Source organism: Trachymyrmex septentrionalis, unplaced genomic scaffold (genome assembly GCF_001594115.1).
Source record: "Trachymyrmex septentrionalis isolate Tsep2-gDNA-1 unplaced genomic scaffold, Tsep1.0 scaffold40, whole genome shotgun sequence".
In the NCBI taxonomy this organism is placed as follows: domain Eukaryota; kingdom Metazoa; phylum Arthropoda; class Insecta; order Hymenoptera; family Formicidae; genus Trachymyrmex; species Trachymyrmex septentrionalis.
Window position 1 is genome coordinate 5,145,216 of NW_017305569.1, and position 26,803 is coordinate 5,172,018.

Here is a 26,803-nt window from a genome sequence, read left to right on the forward strand (position 1 = left end):
CAATTTCGACAACTAAGGAATAGTAGAAGGAAACGCGGCCAATTTTGGCAGTAGGTGAACGGTGCGCTTGTAGTTCATCCAAGGCCGCTACATTGTGAGATAAAAATGTGTGTTGCATAACGCTGACGGAATTTCATGAATCCGATGAGAGAAAAAGAAGAATGAAAGAGAGAGACACCGAGAAAGAGCGTATTAAGCGAAGGGGCGGCGCGGTTTATGTAAAATCATCTCCCGAAGCCCGTGATCGTGGTTGACATTTTAACGGGCTTGTGTCTTCGTATTGAGAACGCATGGTGGTAAAAATGCGCCAATGCGTAAAATACGAGCGAGGTGCGTGCAAATAAGTGCCGCTCCATTTCCATAGGGTAGACATTTTCTCGCGACTCGCCTCACTCCGTGCGTTTTTAATAAAAAGCGTTCCTTTTTAATATCGACGGTCTGAGATATTTGTCGATGTCGAAATTTAACTGCTGTGGTTCGCAATCACGCTATAAACCGGCACGCGGACACACATCTGACATCCTGCAACGTTCGCTGTACCGATCTCGTTAATATTGCTTGAGAGACGTACGTAAAATCGAAGCGCGTTTTGTTTCTTAACTTCGTTCAGCGTACAATTATTTGACAATTTAATTTGTGATATTATTACCCCAGTACAGTTTCAGATTGTGTTTAAGGGGATCCTAAAGTAAAGAGTTCGAACTCCGACAAGATCGCTATTTTACCGATAAAATGTGACACATTAACACATCTTTATGTATTACTACATCAATATTTTTTGTATTAGACGGAGGATGAATATTTCTCTACTTTTTGATTGAGAATTGGCAAAATGCTTTTTTTTTCTTCGCTGTTTAATCAAGTGACTAACCTCCGCTTCCATAGATCACAATCAATTATTCAAAGCATAACACGTCATATTACAATAAATATAATTTTAATTTTACTATTTTTGGATATGAAGAAATAGTTACAAGTACTATATGAAAGTCAGACATGTAGTACACATAAAACTAGATAGATAGATATAATTAACACTAAAATATTATTTAAGCATTAAAAAATAATAATTAATATTTAAAAACAGGAGTTAATAAAGGGTATTATTAATTATTTTTATTGTTAATTATGCATATTATTCATATACAAAAAATAAAGAGTACATATAATATTTCCAAAAATTGAAATTCAAATGTATTTTGTTATATATAATGATGTCACACAGAAAAAAACAATATCGTTACAGATATATGTAAATTTATTCTCGTGGTGTAACAATCAAGCGGTGTGGTTTCGGAACCATAGTAATTCCGGGCTCGCCTTCCAAATCGAGGCGTATGCCGGATGGCATGGAGAAAACGAATAAATGAAGAATTCTTGCAGCGAATAAATATAATGTCATCCTTGACAGTTCATCACCGACGCACATACGTTTACCTATCATTGTGTAAAACAACAATGTACGTTCAGTATCATGTGAGATCAGATTTCTGTTTTCCCATTTAAACTTACCTGTTTGATACGGTAGAAAGGCTTTCGGCTTGATGAGGCTTCCGTCCTCAGCAATAAATCTCTCGGGTTTAAACGAGAGCGGGTCGTGCCAGTACGCAGGATCTGTATGAATAGCCCATTGCAATGGAATAATCATGGAATCTTTCGGTATGTCGTAATCGCCTAGTTGTGTATCCTGAATATAAGTCGTTTTGAGTTTATTTCAATTTTTATTTTAAAGAAATTGACTGGTCACAGTCGATTATTTTTCTTACATTCGATTGTGATTGGTCAATTTCTTACTCTAATTTCTTACACTAAGCTTACTTTGAATATTGTAGACGACGCATAAGACAGTAACTTATTGCGATTAAAATATACGAGGGTCATTTGAAAAGTTTTGAGCGTAACATAAAAATAAATTTCTTTTGGTCAAATTCAATTTTATTTTTCAACATAATCTTTTTAAGTCGATACACTTTTCCCAGCAATGCTTCCACTCTTTTAACCCATTCAAATAATAGTTGGTGTCTTGCTCTGCAAAATAGGCTTCTACGAATGCGATGACTTTCTCATTCGATAAAAATCTTTGCCCTCCGAGTCAAACTTTGAGTCTGAGAAATAGAAAAAAAATGGGTGCTGGAGAGATATTTGGTGAATACAGGTAAACCAATCCGAACCACAATTCGTGAAATTTGTCATGACGACATCGAAGTGTGAGATGGTGCGTTATCTTGATGGAACATACTTTCTTTTTCTTCAAATGCGACCGTTTTTTCGCAATTTTTGCTTTCAATTTGTCAATTAATGATGCGTAGTACACTCCCGTTGTTGTTTTAATTTTCTTTTTTAAGATAGTCGATGAACACTATTTCATAACTATCCCAAAAAAACAATCACCTTCACCTTCCCGGTCGATGACACCCTTCGCAATCCACTGTTTTGACTATTCCTTCGTCTCAGGAGAGAAGTAGTGGATCCAAGTTTCATACAATAGTTATTAATCAACGCAAAAAATCTGACTCATTTCGCTTAAATCGCTTCAATAAAGCCTTGGAAATATTAATTTGAATGCGTTTTTTATCTACAGTAGCAAGTGTGATAACGCGCGGTTAGATTACATATGCCTAATTTGATCTTCAGTCAATATATGATAAACACATTCTTTCGATATGCCCACAGCACTATCAATCTAATCTTGATTCGACGGTCCAGTATCATTTGGTGAATTTTATTAATGTTGTCGATGGTAGTCGCAGTTATTGACCGTTCCGAACACTCATCATCAATCAAGCTGGTATGACCACGTTTAAATTCAACTGTCCATCTTTTCACGGTGGCAAATAATGGGGCAGAGTATGGATGTGCGATCTCCATTAATTGACTCGATCTCTGAATCAATCTTGAATCAGATTGAATCGATCTATTGGAGATCGATTCAATTAAAATTTTTTTAGTAACATTCCAGTGAGATGACAATGGAATAGATGTCGAATCGACGTCAATTTGATGATTTTGAGCATCGAATCAATATTGATTCCATTGTCATTTCTCACTGATTGTAAGATCGTATAAATTCAACAAAAACAATTAAAACACGATTTTGATTTGCCACCGAGTAAAATAATTTTAATTTAAAAAATCTAGATTTAAACTAACATCTGTTCTAACGAAAATCAACTACTGACGTAAATCGGTGAAATATCGTATGTAAACGCGGTTTTATAACAACTGTCAATTGGTGTTATAAATTAGAATTTAACTAGCATTTATTTATTTATACATTTTGTCAGTAATAATTACTAGTTGTGTAACTACAGATATTATTAAATCCGATTAATGTCAACCGATAACTTAAGCAGTGTAGGCACAGCAATGATATTATAACTTTGGATTCTTTGTAATACGACATATGTATATAGAACTAATTTTCAATAAAATGATAGAGAGCTAAACGAAAATATTAAATCTTTTTTATCGTATATATTATAAAACGTATTTGTTGAATAGTGCAATAAAAATACAATAATAGTTATTACGTAAAAACATACAACTTTTTAAATGTCTATACTTGTCAGAATCAAATCTGAGAACGGTATTAGTACGATGCAGAATTCACAGTTAAAGAATTTTAGATATCATTTTATCCTTATTTAATATTCGGTGAGCAACAGGGATGAAATGACATATCAAAATATATCTTGAATTCACCCTTTTCGAATCCACCCTTCGAAGATCGATCCCTTATTAAATGAACCTACCTTAAAATCGAATCCTAGCGAATCGATTAAAAAATCGATCCTTTTTTTTTGTAAAGTAAAATCTTTTAGAAGATCGAATCGAAATCGTATCCCTAGGGCAGAGTCCTCATAAACAATGTCCAATCCGACATTAATTTGCACAGACGTATTGCCTTTCAAATTTAATCACGGCATGATATTTGATTTTTTTCCATTTTTACAAAAACACTGACATTGACTGGCACAATGCCTGTCAAACAATAACTGAGCGTCCAAAATGGCTACAATTTTTACAGTGTAATTTGTATCTTTCAAAGCGTGTACAATTGTAATACCGGAATGGTTTTGATGAGTAATGTCATCTTCTCGTGTTAAGACTCAAAACTTTTCAAACGATCTATATAAGTATCAACACAGATCTAACTCGTAACTCTGCGATTTTAAGGGCCATGGCACACAAAAAACTTAAGCAGTAAGCGAATTGACCAATCACTGTAAAGTTCGCAAGGTCATAACGTAAGCAATAGCCAATCCAATATGTTGATTTCCTTGCTTACTTCTACTTATCTTAAGTTTTTTGTGTGCCATAGCCCTAATATTATGATTTAACTGCGACCACATTATGGACTACATTTTAAAGACATCATTAAGACGTCTTTCAGACATCATACATAAGATATTTTAAAAACATCTTAAAGACATCCCAATTTTGGATATTCGCGTATGCTGAGTTATTAAGGAGAAACATCGCATAATTTGTTAATTTTTTTCAAGCTGCGTGCGCTTTCAAGGTGCTCACGCGCTCTAAGCATTCTATTTTTCTTCCACATGTAATAAGCAATAAAGATAGAATAAAGCTTACAGCGCGTGAATGAAAAAAGCGGACGTAGTTTCAGTCTGTTGTTACTTGCTATTGTTTTTTTATTACGTTACTTGTTATTACCTCTGTTGTCCCATGAGGAATGCCGAGCGGTGTTACGCTCCGCAATCTTTGCGTTTCCGCAATGGCTGCCTGTATTCGAATTAAGATTAGCCTGTCCTCCAGAGTGGGTAACTTTTGTCCTAACAGCTCGTCCATTTCATCTTGAATTTTTTTCTGCACAGAGACAAGGACACATAGAATTTGAAGAGATTGTACGATAGGTCGATAACTTTCCTCATCGAGAAAAATATTTATTTAAAAAGATATCTCTTATATGAAAAGAAACAAATTTATGGATAAAAGTACTTGTTCGTCCGGATATGCTGCCATGAACAGGAGGAACCAACGAAAAGTTGCGAAAGTAGTATCAACGCCTGCACCATAAAGGTCGGCTAGTAGATGATAATATTGCTGTTGTGTGAAGTGTTCATTATTCACATAGGTATTCATTGCATCGTCGAAAGTCGCAACGAAATTATCCATTTTCTCTGGTCGAGCACGATGCTCGTCGATGATTGTTTGATAATGTTGATGCGTTTTTAGTTTACCATCGAGAAGTAACTTCATTACGTTGCCATATCGTGGCAAAAATCTAAACAGTCAACAAAATCCAACAAAAGAATTTTCTTTTAGCACCCAAGTCGGTAAAAGGGGAGCAATCGCCGACGACCTTGACCTTGACCTTGATGTTGTTAAAGTCATGAGCCGGAGCAACCTCCAAGTTTTAACCGTCGCTCGTTATTAGTCAAAAAATTATTAACAAAAAAAATTTGAAAAAAATAACATTTTATTTCTGCTATATTTATATAATATTAAAAACTATACCCTTCCTTGCTTATGTAATGATTTTCCATGAAAAGCAACTCTCACCCCCTTTGGATGCGCCCCCAAGTAAGAGGGGAGGTGGGGTGGAAGTCACTTCACGTGAAAGTCGTACGCTCCTAAGCAGAAATAAAACGTTACTTTTCATACTTTTTTTGTTAATAATTTTTTAATGAATAACGAGTAATGACTAAAACTTGTTACTCAAGGTCATGACCTTAACAACATATGTCAAGGTCAAGGTCGTCAGCGATTGCTCCACTTTTTTACTCCCAAATCATGTGAATTAAAATTAATCTCTTAACTTTTAAATGCACGTTTTATTATTATTAACTTGAGTATAGTTAGTTTACAACAATAGGTGATATTAGACCAATATGTGAATAACACAATTAACAAGGGAAGTGCATGAAGTGATAATCACAAATGAATACGAATTATCAGGAAATGGAATAGTTCCTTTTTCGTTACTTTTACAGTTTTTATAATAACAAACTTTTTATAATACGTTTGCCAAGTTAACCAATATTAACTCTAAATGGATTCAACTCTAAAAAAATAAAAAGCAAAAAACCCGATTAGAACTCGCATTGGTAGTCGCTGATTTCGATACAATTTTCATTGATTGCTGCTTTTCTGCTTGAGTTATGCCCAATTGCTTCCTCCAGATAACTTTATCCAAGAGATATCTCCCAGATTACAATGAAGATATTTCTTGGATAAGATTATTCGCAACTTATCTAGAAATGAAGAAATGGAGCATTAGATTGCTAACATTCTCTGATCAACTCTGTTGCCAATTTGCAGACATTCTGCTAACATTTTACTTACGGAATAATCTCTGTTTGAAAGTTGTCTTTCTGGCCTCAGAAATAGCAGTTAGCATATAGCAGACTCTGCTCAAAATTTATTTCCTGTAGGCTTAACTATCTGGATACTGTCATTTTTCAAATTGAACTTTAATTCAAATGAAAAAAGATATATTTATAATCATAACGTTTCGAACAAAACATGCATGTATATTACTTTATATCTTAAAATAATTCTATAATTTGTTATGCCACAATTTTTGTCATATTTTTTATTTTATCAAACGTTTGATAAGTTTGAATAAGTTTTAATTATCTAAATAAAAACACCAGACTATAAAATACCAGATCACGCATATCTATGAAATTATTGTGATATCATACTTCAATATTATACGTAGGATTGCTGTATGATACGTTCTCAACCTTAGTATAATAACTTTGTTTCTTATATATTTTTTTTGTTGTATGGTTGATCTTTTATAGATATTTTAATATTTTCGGAATTTTAGAGGGCCATGCATCTATAATTCTATTGCACCCTCTAGAAATGTTATTCAAGCGAAATATTGCACAACTGTCTGATCTCTACTCAGTAAAACCTTTCCAACGATATATAATTCATATCTAATTGCAATTATCATATTTCGTGCACTTCCCTTATATAAGTGTAACAGTATCATAAATTAAATTGACAAGCAATTTAATAAATACTATTGTCATTTCAATTTTTAAGTATGTTTTATTTATATATGTCAAGAGATATGTTGTTCACGTATATCGATTTACACAATCTAGAAAAAAAGAACATGCATATAATATGTATATAAAAGTAAAATAGAAATTCGAAATATACAATATATGTATATATGTCTCAACAATTACAATTTATTCATATATTAATGATGTAATTACATTATCTTACATCCGCTTTACCATCGTTAGAATAAGCTAATTTGATTTTATAATTATAACCTTTATCAATTGCCTTCCAGTCTAATTTACAAATGCAAATTTAACATAATGATTTAGCATGAATAAAATTGTCCTTTGCGTTATTTTTTTTTTTTTTTAACAAAGATTTATATTTAGTGTTTGCTATTTGGTTCAATTTATCATATCACTTGCGTATACGTACAAAAAGGCAGTTGCTTATCTTTCCATGTTTATCAAAAGACATCGCCTTCGAAAAACACAGCATTTGCATGATAGACGTTGAATGGATCATTGTCGCATCATCAACGTGTTAATTAATAGTGCAAATTAATTTACTCAGTTTTTTCACAGTAATGCAGTTTACTTTTCGTTAGCGATGTATAAAACATATCATATGCTATCCAAATCGATGGGAAGAATCGTGGGAATCAGGAATATTGTCATACCTGAAGAACGGCAAAAAGTTTAATGGCCCTGCGATTCCAACGTGCTTGAGTCCTTCCTCTTGCACGAATCTTAGCCATTTCCATATCTCGTCATCTTCTTTGTAAATTTTACCAAACACGATGTCGTTTATTATATTACCCACATAATGATGAAACATCTCGCATGGATCAATACAACCATATCCATCTTCCATAGTAAGTCTTTTCAGTTTCTAAGATACCAGTAAAGGATTCAAATAGCATGCATGTCCAAAATCGAAACGTAAGATATTTTAAAAGCGTCTTTAAGAGCAGTATTCATAGTCAGTTCTTATATTTATGACCGTCTTAAGTACAATCTTGTCATATAAGTCAATCATAAAGCCGTATTAGCATCGTAAGATATTATCTAAGACAGTCTTAAGAAAAGAACAAATTAAGATATCTTATGACATAGAGTATGGTCCACTTGATGATACAAATGCTTTAAAGCGAAAAAAAAAAAACAGTTTCACCAAAGTATCTAAAAATTTAGCTACAGATCTTAGCTACAAAAAATAATTTTTTGTTGGACTATCAAAATAATTATGTAGGACGTTCAAGCTGGTTGCTAAAATGTCACTTTTTGCATTATTGCTCATCATGCTCAAGTTTTCCGCATAATTATTTTGATGGTTTAATAAAATTATTTTCAAATCTGTGTATCCGACTAAATTTTTAGATATTTTAGTTACTTATATTGTTCTTTTCGTGTAACATTAAATGGACTGCATAATATCTAAAAGACATCTTTAAGACGTCTTATGTCCAAATTTGAATTGTCTAGAAAGGTGTCACATAATTATTCTCAGCTGCTTCATTGTCCATGTACTTTTAGTTAATGTGGAATGATTTTGAAAAACATATTTGTAATACTTCAAATTCATGTTGTTATGTTTGTTCCTAACGGTCAATTATAATTTTTCTTTCGATAACGTACATGAGCGCTTGTTTTTATGTTAAGTGAAAATGATGGCATCAAAATGTCACAAAAATTAATAGCTTCATTAAATGCGATGACATTTCCAGATAAATAAATGTTAACTTGCAGTTGAATATTTCTTCTGGAATGAAATATTCGGTCATCGACATACTGGTTTAGTGGCAGATTTAGTGACATGTCGGCCTTGTGTTAAAGACCCTAGACATTTAATTTACCGATGTGCAGTCGTTCACGATCACAAGGATTCTTTCCTCCAGTTTGTCCCTCTTGGTGCTGGGTAACTTCGTCATACCGAAATTTTTCAAGCATCCGGCTACAAATCTTCTTTGGTCTTTCCAAAGGCTCCCCTGGGCGCCAATAATGCCTGCAAAGAACATAACGAAATAAGAAGCGATAAGAGTCTCGTTCAAATTTCCTCTTTCCTCTCTCGTTTTATTTCTTTGTTCTTCCTTTGTACGAAGGTGATCCTTGTTGCACCTTAATCGCGCCAGCCATAAATAAACCGCCACCCAAACGTGCCACCGTCGCGTTCCCTCTTGTCATGTGGAGGTGAGCCACGCTTGGTGGGAGGATGTAAAAAATAGCGAGAGGATTACCGTCATTCCGTAAGTAGGCGCAGCCACTGAACTCGCCGAAGGATAATCCTCGAATGAATAAACAATAATCTCTCACCGCACCCACTCACCATCGCTCTCTTCGACGTGCGCGTGTTCACAACATAAACCAGACACGGCAGTCATCGATTAATAGCGATCGCGATCGTTGATTAGATATAACGGCGATAGTCTTCATCTTTAGACTCAAACCAATATTCTTAGTCGGATCTTATATTTAAGACCGTTTTAAATATAGTCTTAAGATATCATAAGCCAATTACAAGAACTGTATTAGCATTTTAAGACATTACATAAGACATTACATTTTAAAATAAGAACGGACTATAAATACTGGCCATTATGAAAATATTGTAGATTATGTTTATAGTCGGTATTCATAATCCGTTGTTACTTTAAAATTGTCTTAAAAGTAATATCTTAAGATGCTAATATGGCTCTGTTCATTGCCACTGGCATTATTTGCTCGTTTTCTTTTATTTTCCAACTGTTGTCGTTTATCTCCTTTAATTGCATTTTTTTCCAATCTCCCTTTTTTCGATAGGTACATACATGTATGCGTGTATTCCCTTTCCTCATTATATTTATCTTGTATTTATTTTTTCAAGTAAGAAACATAAAAACTAAATGATAATAACAACTGTGTATAAAGAGATTTCAGTATGAATTTACTGATCTTATTCACTTATCACTACGCAAATTATGACAGAAGCGAGAAAATGCACAATAAAAATCTTGCAGATTATATTAAATAAAAATATTTTTAATTAAAATAACATTTTTAATCGATAGAATTTTCAAAATTATATTATTCTTTCTGAGAAAAATTGAATCATATTTATTTCTAGATATATATATTATTAATTTGATAATAAAATTAATTTGTCATAACTATAAATATAGATCGGTACTCATAGTCGGTTCTTATTTTAAAATCGTCTAAGTAAGATGTTAATACGATTCTCTGGATAGTATTCATAATCTATTCTTATTTTAAACTCAGATAATACTAGATAATGAAAGTATTATTAATATCAAGAGATAAGACTTTGCGCCGAAGTTTGCATCTGTACTACAACAATGAAGTATGTCGCTTATGTAGGTACATTTGCTGCATCAACTTTGTAGCCAGATCACACGCGAGCGTCGCCGGCGCGAGAATGATCTCGGAATCTTGATCATCGGTCAATGAGATTATCAAGGTTTACGGCCGACGTGCCACAGGAATACAGATCGAGATCTATGGCGCGCAATTTGTCAGATAGTATCTCGTTGGATCTTACTCTCTTTCTTTACATTATGCGCGAATTGATAGCCTTATCAATTATATAAAGAAAAAAAAGACGAACGAGAGTAAGTACACATACAGTAAAATTGTGATTTTTAATCAACTGTTTGTAGAAAACGGAATCCGTTTTGATTTTCGGTCGCGCATATTTCCGAGGAACGAAAGCGAATCGGGAGAGACGAGTACTTCTGTGAATTTAGAATTCGTCATGTTGCACGTTCGAGAGCGACGAGCACCGAGAGAAGAAATAATGAAAGTCTGTTGGGATATAAACAGGTCACCGCGCGATGCGTGTTTGCGATACTATTTATCATTCGCAGCTTGTTCTAAGAGGTAGTTCTGTCGATAGGTCAGTGTCGTATTTAAATGAACGCCAAGAAAACTTTCCGGGATCACAGGTGCGCCACGTGCATTAATATGTGCATTAATCTCTCTTCGCTGCTTGATCGAAATAATTACGTTCGCACGAAGAAATAAAATTCACAGCATATATCTAACTGAATTTTCCATCGAATGAAATAAATTTTCTTTGCGCTGTATATATCTTATCTAAAAGATAATTATTATATCGTATGTTACAGTTTTCATACACTGGTCGTTTGTGTTGTATTAATTAACTTTTTTAATTCTTTGATTATTTGTCACAGTACTTAGATCTCTTGTTTCTACTGATATAGATTAATTTTAATTTTAGTTTAACTTATATTTTTTTATTTTATATAAATTTGTATTAAAAATATTATTTAAGCATTAAGATCTAGCTTTAAATTAAATGAGGCTTTTGTTATTTAGTTGTATATTCATCCCTCAAGACACTGTTTACTTTTTACCTTCTTCTAGTTCTGAAGATTACAAAAAAATAAAGAGTAAGTAAACCTAAATTAATCTACATTTGTAGAAATAAGCATCAATATATATATAAATGTTAAATCGAAGTAATTTCAAGATTATTTATTGTCTTTCCAAAGAAATTCTTTGAAACAAAAGAATAAATATCTAACTAACAAAATATATTGCGTTTCCTTTATTTTTAGGAATTGATTGTTCCAGTAATACATTGTTAGATGCTAGATATTATGAATTTTTTGCAAAAATGAGAAATGTTTAAGAAGAAAAAGATATGAAAGAAAATTACGTGGAAGAAAAAAATTACGTTGAAAAAAAATTACTAAATGGGAAAGATTATATATAGACAAATCTAACTTTGTGTGTGTGTGTGTGTGTGTGTGTGTAGTACGCACGCTTGTTTTTCATCCTCGCATCTGCAGCAGACGGAGCGGGGGAAAGGAGGGAGACTACGGACAATGAGCTCTCCTTGCTGGTCGATTCTTACGCAACTAAACACCCCGCCGCGGTGATTTCAGGGGATGACATCACTCGGGTACAGGTACGGCGTGGAGAGGAGACGCTCACCACGAATTCGCGAACCGCTAGAAATAAACCGGAGACGGATAATGCATATACACGCTCGAACGTTTCAGGGCCGGTCATTCCACCTCGACTGGCAAAAAGTCGGCGAGTGTGTGCAGTGCGAGATGAAGGCGACGCGCGATAGTCGTCCTATCCAAATACAGTCGACCGATCGATCGTGCATTTTATGGCGCGCCATTAAAATGCCATGATAGCTTTGTCGGCCAGTTGAAAAGTGTGACTATTCGGTAATGATCCTTCGCGAATATCCACGACCGTTCCGAACTATGCACGAGATTCCTGAGGCTGGCTGCGCGATCAGCATCAGGAAGATATAAGATCTGTTATATTAAATATAAATAAATATATATCTTAAAGAAAATTAAATAAATATAATAAAGAAATAACAAATATAACAAATAAATATAAATGCAATAAATAAACAATTAAATATAATACAAATAAATGTCTGTACCTTTTTTAGATTTCTCTTAAATCGTGTATCTCGACAGTCATATCAACTTTTCTGCCTAGTAAATAATTCGATATCCTTATTATACTGATAATTGCGAACAATTTTCTGATTGCAAGAGTCGATAGATGAGTCAGAATAATTATCGAAGGAATAATAACTAGTAGGCGAGGAATACTAAATAGCAAAGATTTAAGAATTGCTCCTTAAAGATCAGAATGAGTGAAATTTGCTACTTTTATTACTTATTATTATGTAATGATCTGACATCGCGAATTGTTACCACTGCTCAAAACTGTAAAAAATTATTTATTATCTTTTTACTGTTGAAGCACTTTCAAAATTTAAGAATTTGTTCTTCAGATTAATGTAATAATATACTTGACTGACTACTTTCCTCATTAATGCAAGTATAGAATTCCAAGAAAAATCAAGAAACTAATTCTTTTAACGCATTTATCAAGTTCTTATTAAACAAGCAATTAAATATTGCTCCGTTTAACTTATGTTTCTCATTGAAACTTTTGCCTTGTAAATGAAGTCATTATATGATAAATGGTATGTTTTAAATATATTATCTTATTATTCGCGCGTTCTATAACTACTTGTTTGTTGATTTGCTCATTAATCGAACATCAGTAAATGGAATTCAAGAAAAAAATTACGAGGTCTTGATATTTTATCGTATTTTACTTTTTATATCAACCGACATTAAATACTGTATTTTTTTCTGATATCGTGGAAACCGTGATTGACACGATCTTTTTTACGAGATGTGAGATATAATACATCTCAGCCTAATTACACCAGCTTGAGAAAGCTGGGGGGCTTTAGACGATTATCCACAACCTTCGGGCGTGCAGGTCGTGACAGGTCGTCGACGATGTGAACGCCGGTCGTCCATGCAACGTTCTGTCGCTCTTAACGGGAGAGGCCGTCGGCCCGTCCTTGCGGAGCTAACTGTAATTCCCCGCGGATGCAGAGCAGAACTGTCGACGACCGGGAGAACTTCCTTCAAGGAGACCAATAAAAGTGAAAGTCCTTCGCATCGGCGCGGCCAGTCTTGGGTTTGCTTGGACGTGCCTAACCTACCCAATTGCGGATAAGCTCGTTACGAAAACGGAAAAAGATTGATGGGTCCCGAACAGCAGTCGGCGATCAAATACTCGGCCCGACACCAACGTAATCGTTGGTTGAAAGAGCATAAATTGCAAGGGCAAGAGATGGCTATTTATTTTAATTATAAATATATAGTCGTTAATTGATATAAATTGCATTTTCTTTAATAATTAGGAAATACTCTAGTTTAAAATAATTTATTTTTATAAAAGTTGAATAAGTATAAATTGCAAACGCGAGAGAGAGAGAGAGAGAGAGAGAGAGAGAGAGAGAGAGAGATGGCCATTTATTTTAATTACAAATAGTCATTAATTAATATAAATTGCGTTTTTTTAATAATTGGAAAATACTAATTTAAGAAAACACTTTGCTTTTACAACTAAGTTCGCCCGCTATAAACAAATTTTTAGAACTGGAAGTTGAACACGGTGTGCATTACGAATAACTTTACAATGGCAACACAATGAAAGCTGTACAAAAATAGTAAATGCGTCAATAATTATGTAGAATGAAAAAAGAGACACAAGGATATTGCATAGGGGCAGTAAAATCGTCATGAGAGAAAAAATGAAATTCCACCCACACCTCCCTAGTCCGGCGTTTATAAAGGAGGAAAACAAGCGGGAAAATCGCGGACGTCTTACGTCAGTATTACACGCGCGTGTAATAAGCCAGGCGCGGGAATAATCTCTTGTAAGCTCGCGCTTGTAATGTTTATTTTGCACGCGCATCGCTGCAGCGTTGAGTCAGTGCTGTGGTATTTCAAGTCCGAATGAAACTGCGACGTTTCTATCACGATTTAGATCATCGCGTTACATGAATGTTTTGCCTCTGCTCGTTACCTTCTTCGAACCCGTATAAGAAGAAGCTTACGTGCAATCAAATTAAAAGTCTGCCGATTTATCTTGCGTATACTCAATTCAATTGAGAATTTAGAAAAAAAAAGTCTGATGTGTGTGACCAATATTTCTCTACAGCACGAAACATTGCAGCAATATTGCAGTAATATTTCTATAGCGCCCAATATTACAAAAATTGCAGTAATATTACTGCAATATTAAAATTTTAATATTTTATTGGAAATATTGCAAAAATATTGTAAAATATTGTAATTTTAATATTTTCTAGAAAATATTGCCATATATTGTTGCAATATTACAATTCGGTAAATAAGTACGTGGCCTCGCTACGAGAGAGATACGTCTAAGGAGAAAATCCAGAAGTCCAGGAATCCTGTAAGAAGGAGTGAATCGAGTTACCGAGTCTCCTGGAGATTTCTAACCTTTTTTGAATGTACTTTCTAGACTCCCGTATATTTTTTAGTTATAACTTTATCGTATGTATTTTGGAATATGATGCTAAAAACAATAATATGTTAACAATTAATAAATTAATGATACTAGAATAATTATTGAAATATTGCTTAATGTTGTAACAATATGTATGCAATTTTCTTTAAATATTGCAGCAATGTTTTATGAAATATTGCAATCTTTTAAAATAATATTGCTGCTATATTTCGTGTTGTAGGTTCTTTCTGAGATTAATTAATTAATATACTGAAATAAATTTATTCAATATAGATGTATTATTCCAACATTTGACTGAGCGTAAGCGACACTTCTCTTATTTAAATGATTTTTTTGTTAAAAAATAAACGGAAAAGCCAAATTTTTAAATAAAAAAATAAAGAATCGTACGTACTTCAATGTTATAGCTTACTAGCAATATTATTTTAACAATAATAGCAATATAATATGATTTGAATATATTTAATATATACATTCGACATCAGAAGAGACAATTAAGTCAATGAAAAATATGCCTAATTTTTTTTTTCGACAAAAATTTGACCGTTGAAGAAAGAAAAGGGCGACGACGTTACCTGAGCAATTTTGGTATAAGTGGCCAAAAGTCGGTCGTCCTCGTCGAAGGATCCTATTAAGCGAATCGCGATGTTATAAAAGTGAATCGTGACAGAGCAATCTTTTTTTTATCGGCCGAAATTAGCCATCGTGTTGCAGTTTGTGTGGCAGCGGCAGCGCCAAGGACGTCGAGAATTTCAGGTTTCGTCGACCCGCTTAAAGGCCAACGCCGTCGCATCAGACACTTTTGACGATCACCGCGATGCAGGTCGATGCACCGCGGTAACGAGAGTGGCGGCGACGATCTATCATTTTCCAAGATCAAGTCTCCCCCCCTTCTTTCCTCTTCCAACCTCGTCCACCGGCGCACCTTGCCCTCACTGTACAAGGTGTAATGTAATGTGACAATCTGGGATCCCCACATTGCATTTAATCGCTCTCTAACAGAGGTTATAATTATGATGAATGCCGTCATGTAATTAGCTTCAACGATGATATCTTCAATTTTTCTATATTTGTTATCGAGATTAACAGCAAATTATTTACATTACGAAATCCATGTCTACCACTCTTTAACACTCTTTTTTGAATTAAAATTCATACTTTTTTATTTTTACATATAATATTATTTTGTAAAAATAAAATTTACTTATAATGGCATACTTTTTTTTTATTTTGCAACTACATTCCAATATTTTTGTTGCAAAATTATGATATATATTCAAGACGCTTTTTGCAATACCCATTGCACGGATATTGCAAAAAGCGTCTTGAAATTTATTATCGATATTAACTGGAGTGTCACAAAATAAAATTGTTTCCAGCAAAGAATATTTTACATGCAACGTGCAGTTTTGCAAGTATTATTATAAGACTTCATCTAAATGCGAGAAACAGTCAATTATTTCCTGATATCTCCGATAGACGTGTCTTATAAGGATTAACATCACTCTCACTTTCGGTCCGTTTCTCAGAAGTCTATTAATACTTTGGTCCGCACCGCCAGCGTTCTTTTACCGGTTGTTCTCCGTTACCTGGATTGCCAACGATATCCACGGCATTTCCGATCTTTCCTATCTTCTATCGCATTTGCTCATTATAATAGGTTCAGTTAAAATGACTTCCTAGAACAAGCCTATTCCTAGAAATACGGCTATTGAGACCATTTTAGACTTCATATTCTTATTTTTTTTTTTCGTGCGAATTTTAATAAAGGGATCGCATATAGTATATATACAGGGTGTTTGATAAATAACGATAAAACTCTTGTATAGGAATAGAGAGACTAAACTGATTGTGAGTCGAAAAGTCCTCTACTATTTTGCGATTTTCGCAATAGTCAACAAGATATTAATTACTCAAAATTGCTGAATATTATAGTCTTTAATAATTTTTTTCTCAAATACTGTCAACTTTTCGGAAAAACTGCAAGAGACAAAAATAGTTAATTTTTTTCTCATAAAATTCTACGAATTTGTTCAGAATTTTTTATCAATTTTTTAGTACTGCATTTTCTTATTTTTAGCAACCTGAGGAAATACAATATTAAAAAATTCTAAAAAAATTCTTACAGCTTTGTGAGAAGACAATAAACAATTTTTGTCTTTTACAGTTTTTCTGTAAAGTTGATAGTATTTGAGTAAAAAAATTACTGGAAATCAATCTTCGGTAATTTTTAGCAATTGATATCTTGTTAACTATTATGAAAATTGCAAAATGGTAGAGGACTTTTCTTCTCAGTTTAATCCATTCTTCTTCCTGTCAAAAAGATTTATCGTTACTTTTCAAACACTATATGTTTTTAAATCTCTAATTTATCATTATTAATTTAATAATAACACAAAAATATATATAAATAGGTAAAATAATATGCTTGTTTATAAGATTATATTAATATGTACATTATAACTATATATTGTATTATTTCTGATATTAATTTAAACATGATTTATATATATTGTTAAAATATATTTATGATAACGACTAAATTAAATGATGATTTGCTGAAGTCCAAGCAGAATAGATTACAGATAAATAAGATAGCAAATATAATAAGATGATGAAATTAAGCACAAAAACAATCAAAAACAATCAAAAATAAAATAATACCGTAATATTTATAAAATATATATAGGATAATTCTCGTCTTAATTCATGTATCTTTTCTTTTTTATTTCCAATGTACGATTAATATAATTCTATGAGACTCGAATTAGTTGATCGATTCGGCAATGCGATACCTACGCGACGCGCAAGTAGAAACTTGCGTAATATGTTTACGGACGGCGCGTTATCTCGGCGCGCTCTATAATAAATTAACGCTATTACGCACGGTATTATCCGTGGCGGGGCAACCAGTTTGCCGACCGCATAAGAAATGCGAGCGCGCCCATAAAGAGGCGCGTGTAAACGCGCTGTCGGATAATCACTGGTTGCGCCGTCAGAAGACACGCGTCACAGTACTCTTCCCTATGTCCATCTGTCACGTAGACATTGCCATCGTCGATTTTATGTACGGTATTTCTCTCGTAAAATTTTGTCGAGCTGAAGAGTACAGGGTACTCTTTAAATTTAGCCGCGATTAAGTCAGAGGAGAAGTCGCATAAATAACCGAGAAATATGCATATATGCATAATTTTCAAAATACTTTGTACTTTAAGAGAAACTGGAATAAAGATTTATTTACGCAAACAAATTTCAAAGAGTCAATACTTTACTATTTTTAATAAAAAGAAAATAAAATATTCCATTTCGAAAATTTGATAACTAATATTTAGCAGATAGAATAGAATTTATTCCTTACTCTATTGCAAGTAGTTTTCACACAAGAAATTTTTTCGAAATGCATTTAACATTGAATACTAAGGTATTTAAATAACATAAAAATCTATTGCTGAAGAGATCGATTTTACAAAATATGTAATCAATTTTAATTGCAACATTTCTGATATTTTGAATAACTGTGTAAGTATCTCACAAATTATGGAGTTTATTTTATATTATATTATACATATAAACGATTACAACATTATTATTATTATTATTTCATTATTGTCTACAAACACAAGTATAATAAATATATTTTCCTTCCTCTTTTACAGATTATTTGATTATGAAAATTATAAAATTTAAATATTAAGAAATACAAACGAAAAGTTATTGTCTTCGTCAAGCTTTGTCGGAAAGTGCAGAAAAGTGACAATGCATTTTCATTGATACTTTGATTTCGTAATTTCTACGCGTGATGATTCTCCTTGTCAGTAGTAACGGTTGGCAATGTTCGGTCACTTGTCTGACTAATCCCGACGCTCACTACTTCAACGAGCGTTAGGTATTTCAGAGAGTCTCCCTTTCCTGTCGAGCCGAATACTCGTCGTCTAAGTTTAGCGAAAGTTCATGTATCATACTATATTCATCGAAATATGTACTTGTCGACAGTACATGTTGAGGCGTGGCTTATCTCCCCACCGAGCGTTAATCCGATGAAGAGAAAGAAAGGAAACCCGGCGGGAGGATCTTTCTTGGATGCCTTGGAGGGGTATTCACAAAGAGTGGAGGAAGACTCTCCGAACGCAGGAGTCTCTTGTGAAAGGTAAGCAGAAGCGTTTCAATGTCGCGAGGATGCACGTGCAAAGGATGTAGCTGCATGGAATTTAAACGTGCATTACAAATTCGATTCATCGCATACGTCTAAACTGAGATAGTTTTGTTGCAATTGCTTTCATTTTGGATTCTAAATTGCTTTATTTTTAACATGGCTTTTTCTGCAGTTTTTTTCCACAGTTTATTTTACTTTATTTTACAAAAGTAACAAAATTTTCATCAATAAGAAATATACAATATGTATACATAATAATAATTTTTCAGTCGGACCGATCTGCTTTTTCATAAAATTAAATTCACATTATTAAGACTTTAGAAACAAAACTATTATATGAATAAATCAAACTATAATAGAGACAGCCAATTACGATCGAAGTTGGATATTTCATTATTATGTATTTATTAAATAAATTTATTTCAAACACGACTGCGCGCCGATAACTTTCGGACAATCAATCTGAAATAATCACTGATAATTCCCCTTTAATTAAATTAGAAAAATCTGTAAAATAATTTCACATGTAATTTCACATTATTATTCATTATTATTATTTATTCTATATACAAAACTGCATGCAAATAATTTTCAATTCCTTATCTCCTTATTCATTTATTAATTTGTTGTTATAATTATTAAATAAATTTTTTATGTAACTTTTAAACTATTAAATCTAATGATTATACAAATACGAGATATTAAATATTGTATGTAAGAAACAGATTTTATTAAAATCATCGAGTCGCTTATGCAGAAATAATAGCACAAATTTCGAATACATAATAGAATCCAAAACCGAAAGTGCTTGTTTCATGTAAAAAAATTTTAAAGCAAAAATGGCAAATATACATTTTTATATATTTTAATTCATTTGCTACTAACGATGGCTACAATCACCCACTCGTTGTATATTAAATGAAAATGAAATATGTAAGAATATAAATATTGATAAAATAATTGATAATTTTTCAGACAAATATCCAAGCAGAAAAAGTATTACTTTGAATGAAAAAGTAAATTTTCTACGAATTTTTACAATAAATATTATTTAATATTATCTATATAAATTAACATGTATATATATTATACATGTACATTTTGATTTTATTATTATTTCAATAATAGTATATTTCATAAAACTATGTTCAGTCATTTGTATCATACTGCATATATGTAATACAACACTGTATGTTGTAACGTATATGTGATTTACATTAGTACAATAATTAATATGACTTTTTATTATATTTTACATGCTGTAAAAGAAACTTTTTTGTTACTAAGAGGATTTTTTTCTTTCGTTTTGAGCTCCAAAATATCTAGTCTAATACGAATCTATATTTTTAAATTCAAATTCCCAATCGTTTTAAACTAATCCCAAAAATATCAGCCCAAGATCGATACCGCGCTCAATTTGTGATGCGCTCGAGTATTTATCGACACGCCGCTAGATTGGCGCACATGTAAAAGATCAGAAGCGATAGCGGCGAAGGAAATGAATGGAGAAATCACGGGGCCGTTGACTTGAAGGCATGGCGCCTCGTAAACATATCGCTGAAGGCTCACGTACACGTGCGTGTATGCACTGGGCGCTTGATCGTAAATCGAGAAAAATAAAGAAAGAAAGAAATGAAGAAGAAATAAGACAAGGAGGCATAGGGAGCAAAGAAGGAGAGAGGGAAACGCGCTGAAGACGGTGGAGGATCGCGAACGGGAGAATGGGAGCTTTCGAAACGAGGTGTAAAGGTACCACCAGGTCCGTGGTACACTTTGCCGTGAAATTATCGTCTCGCTCGACTCGGCATGGCACGGCACAGTATCGCCCGACTCTGCTCAGCTCGGCTCGCTGCCGCCGTCGCTGACGGAATTTGTGGCCTTGTCGGCGAATTTTCAGCTGGCGGCCGAAACTTATGACCGTTCGAGTAACCCTATTTTCGTCTGGAAACAAAGGCCGTGTAACACAAATCAGGGACTAGTGATAGCTTTACGGCGAGCGATATTAATTGTGATTTCTGAGATCCGATGAACATCGATGGAACGCGCCAAACTCGGTCGATTTCTATATGGAATATAGAGTAATAAAAAATCCAGCGAGGCGAGATGCTTCGCGATATTCTTTCATCTATCATGTATTTCTGTGAATCCATATATCTCAAGTAACGGAGTTACTCGAAGCCTCGTATACGAGAACTCGCTATCAAATGTCATGTCACGATCAGTAACGTTCGATCGTAAATCGAAAATTGTAATGGCACTTATAGAGGTCTTGTTATCACAAAGAACGGAACATCTAGATAAACTCCGAACCGTTCTATTCTCCTTCATAGTCCACATCTTGGCGAAACATGCGGTTTTCTATGCAGCATAATGTATTGCAATACCTCCCAATTGCAGCAATTGCGTAAACATAATTGTACATTAATTCTTATCATCGCACGCTAGGCAATATTAACTCTTCGGAACGTGGATCTACTCAATTATATCTCTGGAGTTGACGGTGGATCTATTAGGACCTATTCAATTTTATTTGATCGCCATCTCTTGGAAAGCAATGATAAACCACCGAGCATCTTTTCGGAGCCGGCGTTTTCCAATGCAACTCAAAAAATAAGCAGTCAAAAGCATGGAGAGGTATGACACTTTCGATGTTGACGTAACTAATATGATTTCTGGTTTAAAAATATTTATTATAAAAATATTTATACTAATAGATGATGTCTTTAAATTAAAATAACAAATTAAAATATCAGGTTAGTCAGAAAGTATCTTTTTGCGAAAATATGAAAAAACTTTCTGATCAATCTAATACAAAATTCTTCGCGTATTTATATTTATTTCAAGTATTTCCTGCGGTAGATATTAAAAGATCCGCAACTACGTGCAAGAAACAAAAATTCAACAAAGTGGAGTTGAAGTATAGATTTTAGGATGAAAATTATGCGTTACTTTGAAGCGTATTCTAACGACTTTACGAGAATGTTTCAAATGCTGTTAAACGACGTTGCGAGCAAATACGGTACGCTGAAAGAAATTCATTTCTTGTTTACACCCGAGCGAGGGTCTTCACAAAGTTACTTTCACTATGCGTACTCGTACATGTCAGGTTAACGCAGAAGAATATTTTTAGGTCGACAATTTTAACGATTGCAGACACAACGGTAGAGACGAACGTCATCCGGAAGTAATTCTCGAAATCTCCTGCAAGGACCGATACCGAGTCGACTTCATGCTCTTTCCTCGATTTTTAAGTATTTTAGCTTCTTTTTTTGTGAATCCTAAAACATCGAACCGCGGCTATGTTAGATGCTTAATTAGTAGGTTAGTTGATCTACCTGACGATATCATTATTTGTTAGAAGAACTGTGGCTACGTTTACACGGCTCGATTTATGCCAAAGTTATAACAACGATGTTATAACTTCGGCATAAATCGAGCCGTGTAAACGTAGTCTGTAACGTCCAATCATGACAATGGACCTTTCATTATGATCGCTCCATTGTTACCTCTTCTGTTGGCGAGTCGTGTTCATCATGTGTTTGCAATATGATGTTGTACGTTAGGAAAGTCAATTAAGATGATATTTAAACTGCAGATCGAATGTGATCAAAATTTTTTACGAGAATATTTAAACTCACATTATAAGTACTTAGACTTTGACTGACTCTCTTGCTTATTCGGAATAGGGCGTGAAGGAAGGAAAAGGAACATAGAATAGGAAAATCAAAGAGGAAAAAAAAGAAGACGAAGTGCAGACAATACGATAATGAGAATGAAGAGTATAGAATAATAGGAAAGGAGGAGATGGAGGAAAATAGTATTATCAGAGAATGAGAGAGCGACAAGAGTTGAAAAGAGAAGCTACTTGAGAGTACCCTTTAAAGAAGAGATGGCAGTATTGATCTGGAATGTTTGCTCTACCTGCGCTTCTTTACTGGCATTCGGTATACCTAATGTAAATCGCCACTATGTTGCTACTCAATTATATCACTTGAATTTATAAAATAATGGTTATTTTTGACACTATATATCAAATTGACATGATATAATGTCAAATTTAATTATCATTTTAATAGAAATTAATATATTTGATTTAATATATATGATTGGAGCAGTGGCGACTTAAATTAAATTAAATTAGACACTATAGATTTAATAGATGTAACCTTTTCTCTCTCTTTTCGCACTTTCATCTCTTCCCGCTTCCTCTTTTGACTCAAGTACATAACATTCGGTTAATATTCGGTTAATCGAGTGTAAAAACGCGTTTTTATTGTGCCAGTATTTAATCGACAGCAATTGAGTAAAAATATCCATCCGTAGTCCGTGACATATACTTATTCATGGTCTTTCTGATATTCTAGAACTGCCGCTAAATGGTCATGTATGTAAAATTTAAGACAAAATCAAATGAAAATCGAACGAGATCAGAAGAAAAAACGCCGATCCGTTCACATGGACCGCTTTGTATTGCCACAGAATAATTCGTTATTCTGATCATATTCGTTTTCACAAAGCTATCAGAGAAGTAACACATGTTTCCAACAATGTTTCGTTTAGTCTTTCTATGCGAAACCTTTTCGTTACGGCTTTTCGTTCGGGTTGCGAAACGACTTAATGATTAGCTGAAATTACGGTTATAATTCTTTCCAACATAGACTGCATAGAGTTTGACTGATCGGAAATGTCGTTATTGAACATTAGCAAGCTCAGATTTTTAATTATCGATTTTGCACTTTCTGACATTCATTTTGTTAACCGCATTTTGTTATTTGATAAAAATGGAGCGTGGACGAGCACAATTGTCATTCAATTGTTTTTAAAGTGATCATTTGGAACTTTATTTTGCATTTTTTTAAATATTTTTATTATTTACCGAGATAATAATCATTTGAAATTTGATACATTTTCCCTAAATTTTTAGTGTACCACTTTTTTGAGAGTAAGTGTGTATGCAACATTCTCCAAATATGTAACGATATATGAATAAACTATTTAAAGATTATATTTGAATGCATTGCTTTTCAGTTATCATTTTTTTCAGAGGGTGAATAAATGTACATCTCGCAAAATGACAACTAGTTCCTGTATTTTGTAAATATTTCGGGATATTCCACTATATTTTTGAAATGTTATTTTGGAATTTTTTAAGAAACATTTTATAAATATTTCAGGAATATTTAGCTGAGGATAGACATCATTAGGATTTTATATTAGAATTTTCAATGGGTGTACATATAGAAAATATAACTGAGACGCTTATTTGATAGTCTACAGGACATCCTTAACAAGTTTCTGGACTATAATAAGCACAATCCTGATGATGTTCCATTCAGTTAATATGACATTCGACATACGACATTAGGACGTTTGAATGTCTATGCTGTTAGGATCAATAAAATTTCAAAGTTATCTTATATCCTATTTTATTATCTACTACATTATTATCTCCTACTATTATATCGATAAAATTTAAAAGAAAAATTGTTATCTTCTCCTATATTGCAATTAGAAATTTTAATTTTCTGCCTCCAAATTTTGATAAATCTTCTCTACTTTTTTTACTTCTCAATCAGTCATTTGTTTTATTTAATGTTTTATAGTTTGTCCCGCGATTTTTATTATGTTTATTATGTTTTCTTATTTTCTTTCGTTTTTGTAATCTATTTTTATTTATATAATAACAGAAAATATATATTTTACTCACCATGTCCTTGCATAATTCCATGCGTCAAGTATAATGGAGCCCGGCCGGTAAACGCATCCTTGGCGAAGGCCTGTCTTACCAGCTGCGGATCCGATAACAATACTGTGTATACAGAACCCAATTGTAGCCCACAAATCGGACCATACTTCCTCGACAGTTCCGTAAACGATATGTGAGGACATTCCGAACTTATCCATGGTAAATAACCAAGCACTGGGATGCCGGATGGTCCCGGTGGTAGTCGATTCGTTTTGCGATTTTTACGAAATACGTAGACAAGAAATATGAGAAATACGCCGAGGAAAATTAAAAGGGCTATCATCGTGATGTAGAGGGAGCAATAGAAACGAGTTGCTACTGCGCCTGCACACAAATCAAAAATCATATTTTTGAGCGCAACGATGGCACTTTTTATTTTTGGCAAAAAAGAACGTGACAATACGTATATATATATATATATATATTTCTTTCGTTACGTAATTTTTACGCGGATCTATAGCCGTACGTGAAACGACGCGACGGTGAGGACCTTTCCTTAACGATTAACGACTTTATAATCGAGCTATTTAAATCGTTACCGCATTCCGCGAAAAATCCTCTCGCGCGAGATACGCGCGCAGTCATGCGAATGTAATAAATTACGTGAATGTGCCTGCCGACAATCCCTCGGTGATCGTGAACGTTCTCAATCGAGGGAACGCGATTCCAGCTTCCAGGAATGTCACAACAGCAGAGGCGAATGATAAACACAACCTTTCTCTGCGCTCGCTCCGCGCCGGTGCAACGTACGCACTTGTGTAAAGTTAACTCATTAGCGAGGCACGCGCACACGTATTCACAATCACGGAGAGGATAAGGAACGATTCCGTGCTGCGACTACGCGATATAGGCCGACACGTGGCCAGACACGTGCCGATGAGCCGGCGATGAATCAAAGGAAGCTTACTTTCGATGGCGCGCCAATGGCTCGATTTTTATAGTCCTCACCATCGATTCGATTCGCAAATGCTTAGCAGTTACAGCATTTCGTATTTTTATCTGTTTATAACGTTGACCCCTTCGCGTCTAATAAATAATAAATATTTCGAGTTTCCAGACTATAACAGTAGAGATTTTCCAACAGTTATAATTAGGTCTATTTTTGTTGCTTACATTTTTTTACTCTGTATCTTCTTTTTCTTCAACTCTAAATATGTATTTATCTCGCTTTAAGTGCAAAAATTTATCGGAATTTCCAACAACGCGAACGGACCTAATGTAACGCTGCGCTTTGTTTGTGGCTGATATAAATTATCGATCAATTGTTAAACACATTCCGTGCTGCGTGGATCGCAGGTGATCTATGCGAAAAATGTTATATACACATAACTCAAATAATGATAATGAAATGAATAGTTCTTGAGAGATATTTTGCACAAGTTTTACACTTTTGGTAAATCATAGCTCAAGAACTATCCATTATGTGAGCTATGTGTATACAATATTTTTGTCACTACATGATAAGCTACAATATATTTGAAAACTAACTCATTTCACCGGGACTCAATTTTCCATATAATTAGTGTAAGGTTCTTTGGAGGTTAATGTATTTTATATGTTATACAATTTATGCTTTCTAGGTAAGTTATAATTTAAAAACGTAGATATCCCGCCTCCCCCCTCCCTTAACGTAACAATTATATATATAAAACACATCAGTTGCGTAAAAACTCAAAGTTGCGGGAAAAATTCAGTTGTGAGAAACAAATATAACGTTGGATAAAACTCACCGAATCTGCCAACACCGGATTGTTGCCACAGAAACTATAGCAGCCACGACGTCCACCGGTCCACGCCCGTCTTGAATAATATTATAACTGGTTGAGCGGGAATTACGAAACTCGAATCTGCAGCAAGGAAAAGAAGATATATCCGATCTTATATAAAGAAACATATAAATAATTATTATTTACGAAATAAATGCCGATTAGGATAGAATCCAAAATGTAAATGTACGTACAACTATCGTCTTTCCGAAATAAAATATATCGTGGGAGAGAATAAACGATGTAACATCGACCACAGTATCGGACTAAATGTCGCCAAGCTGTTGACGAAAGTGAT

At 33.7% G+C, this 26,803-nt stretch overlaps 1 protein-coding gene across 1 annotated transcript; it reads right to left on the reverse strand.

Moving 5' to 3' along the window:
• Positions 1-1,258: 1,258 nt before the first annotated feature.
• On the reverse strand, positions 1,259-26,803 carry LOC108751029 (cytochrome P450 306a1). Its single transcript, XM_018490958.1, has 9 exons — positions 26,700-26,803; positions 26,470-26,586; positions 24,701-25,063; positions 8,843-8,991; positions 7,667-7,878; positions 4,960-5,245; positions 4,675-4,827; positions 1,513-1,687; positions 1,259-1,437 (listed from the first exon to the last, which is right to left on the reverse strand). The coding sequence occupies exons 3-9, from the start codon at positions 25,020-25,022 to the stop codon at positions 1,259-1,261; spliced, it is 1,476 nt and encodes a 491-aa protein (XP_018346460.1). The 5' UTR covers positions 25,023-25,063; positions 26,470-26,586; positions 26,700-26,803.

Coding starts and splice junctions, on each gene's coding strand:
- LOC108751029 (XM_018490958.1), bottom strand. CDS start 25,022: ATGATAGCCCTTTTAATTTTCCTCGGCGTATTTCTCATATTTCTTGTC. Junction 4,828..4,959: donor CAGCATATCCGGACGAACAA/GTACTTTTATCC, acceptor GTCTCTGTGCAG/AAAAAAATTCAAGATGAAAT. Junction 1,438..1,512: donor CTTTCTACCGTATCAAACAG/GTAAGTTTAAAT, acceptor ACACAATGATAG/GTAAACGTATGTGCGTCGGT.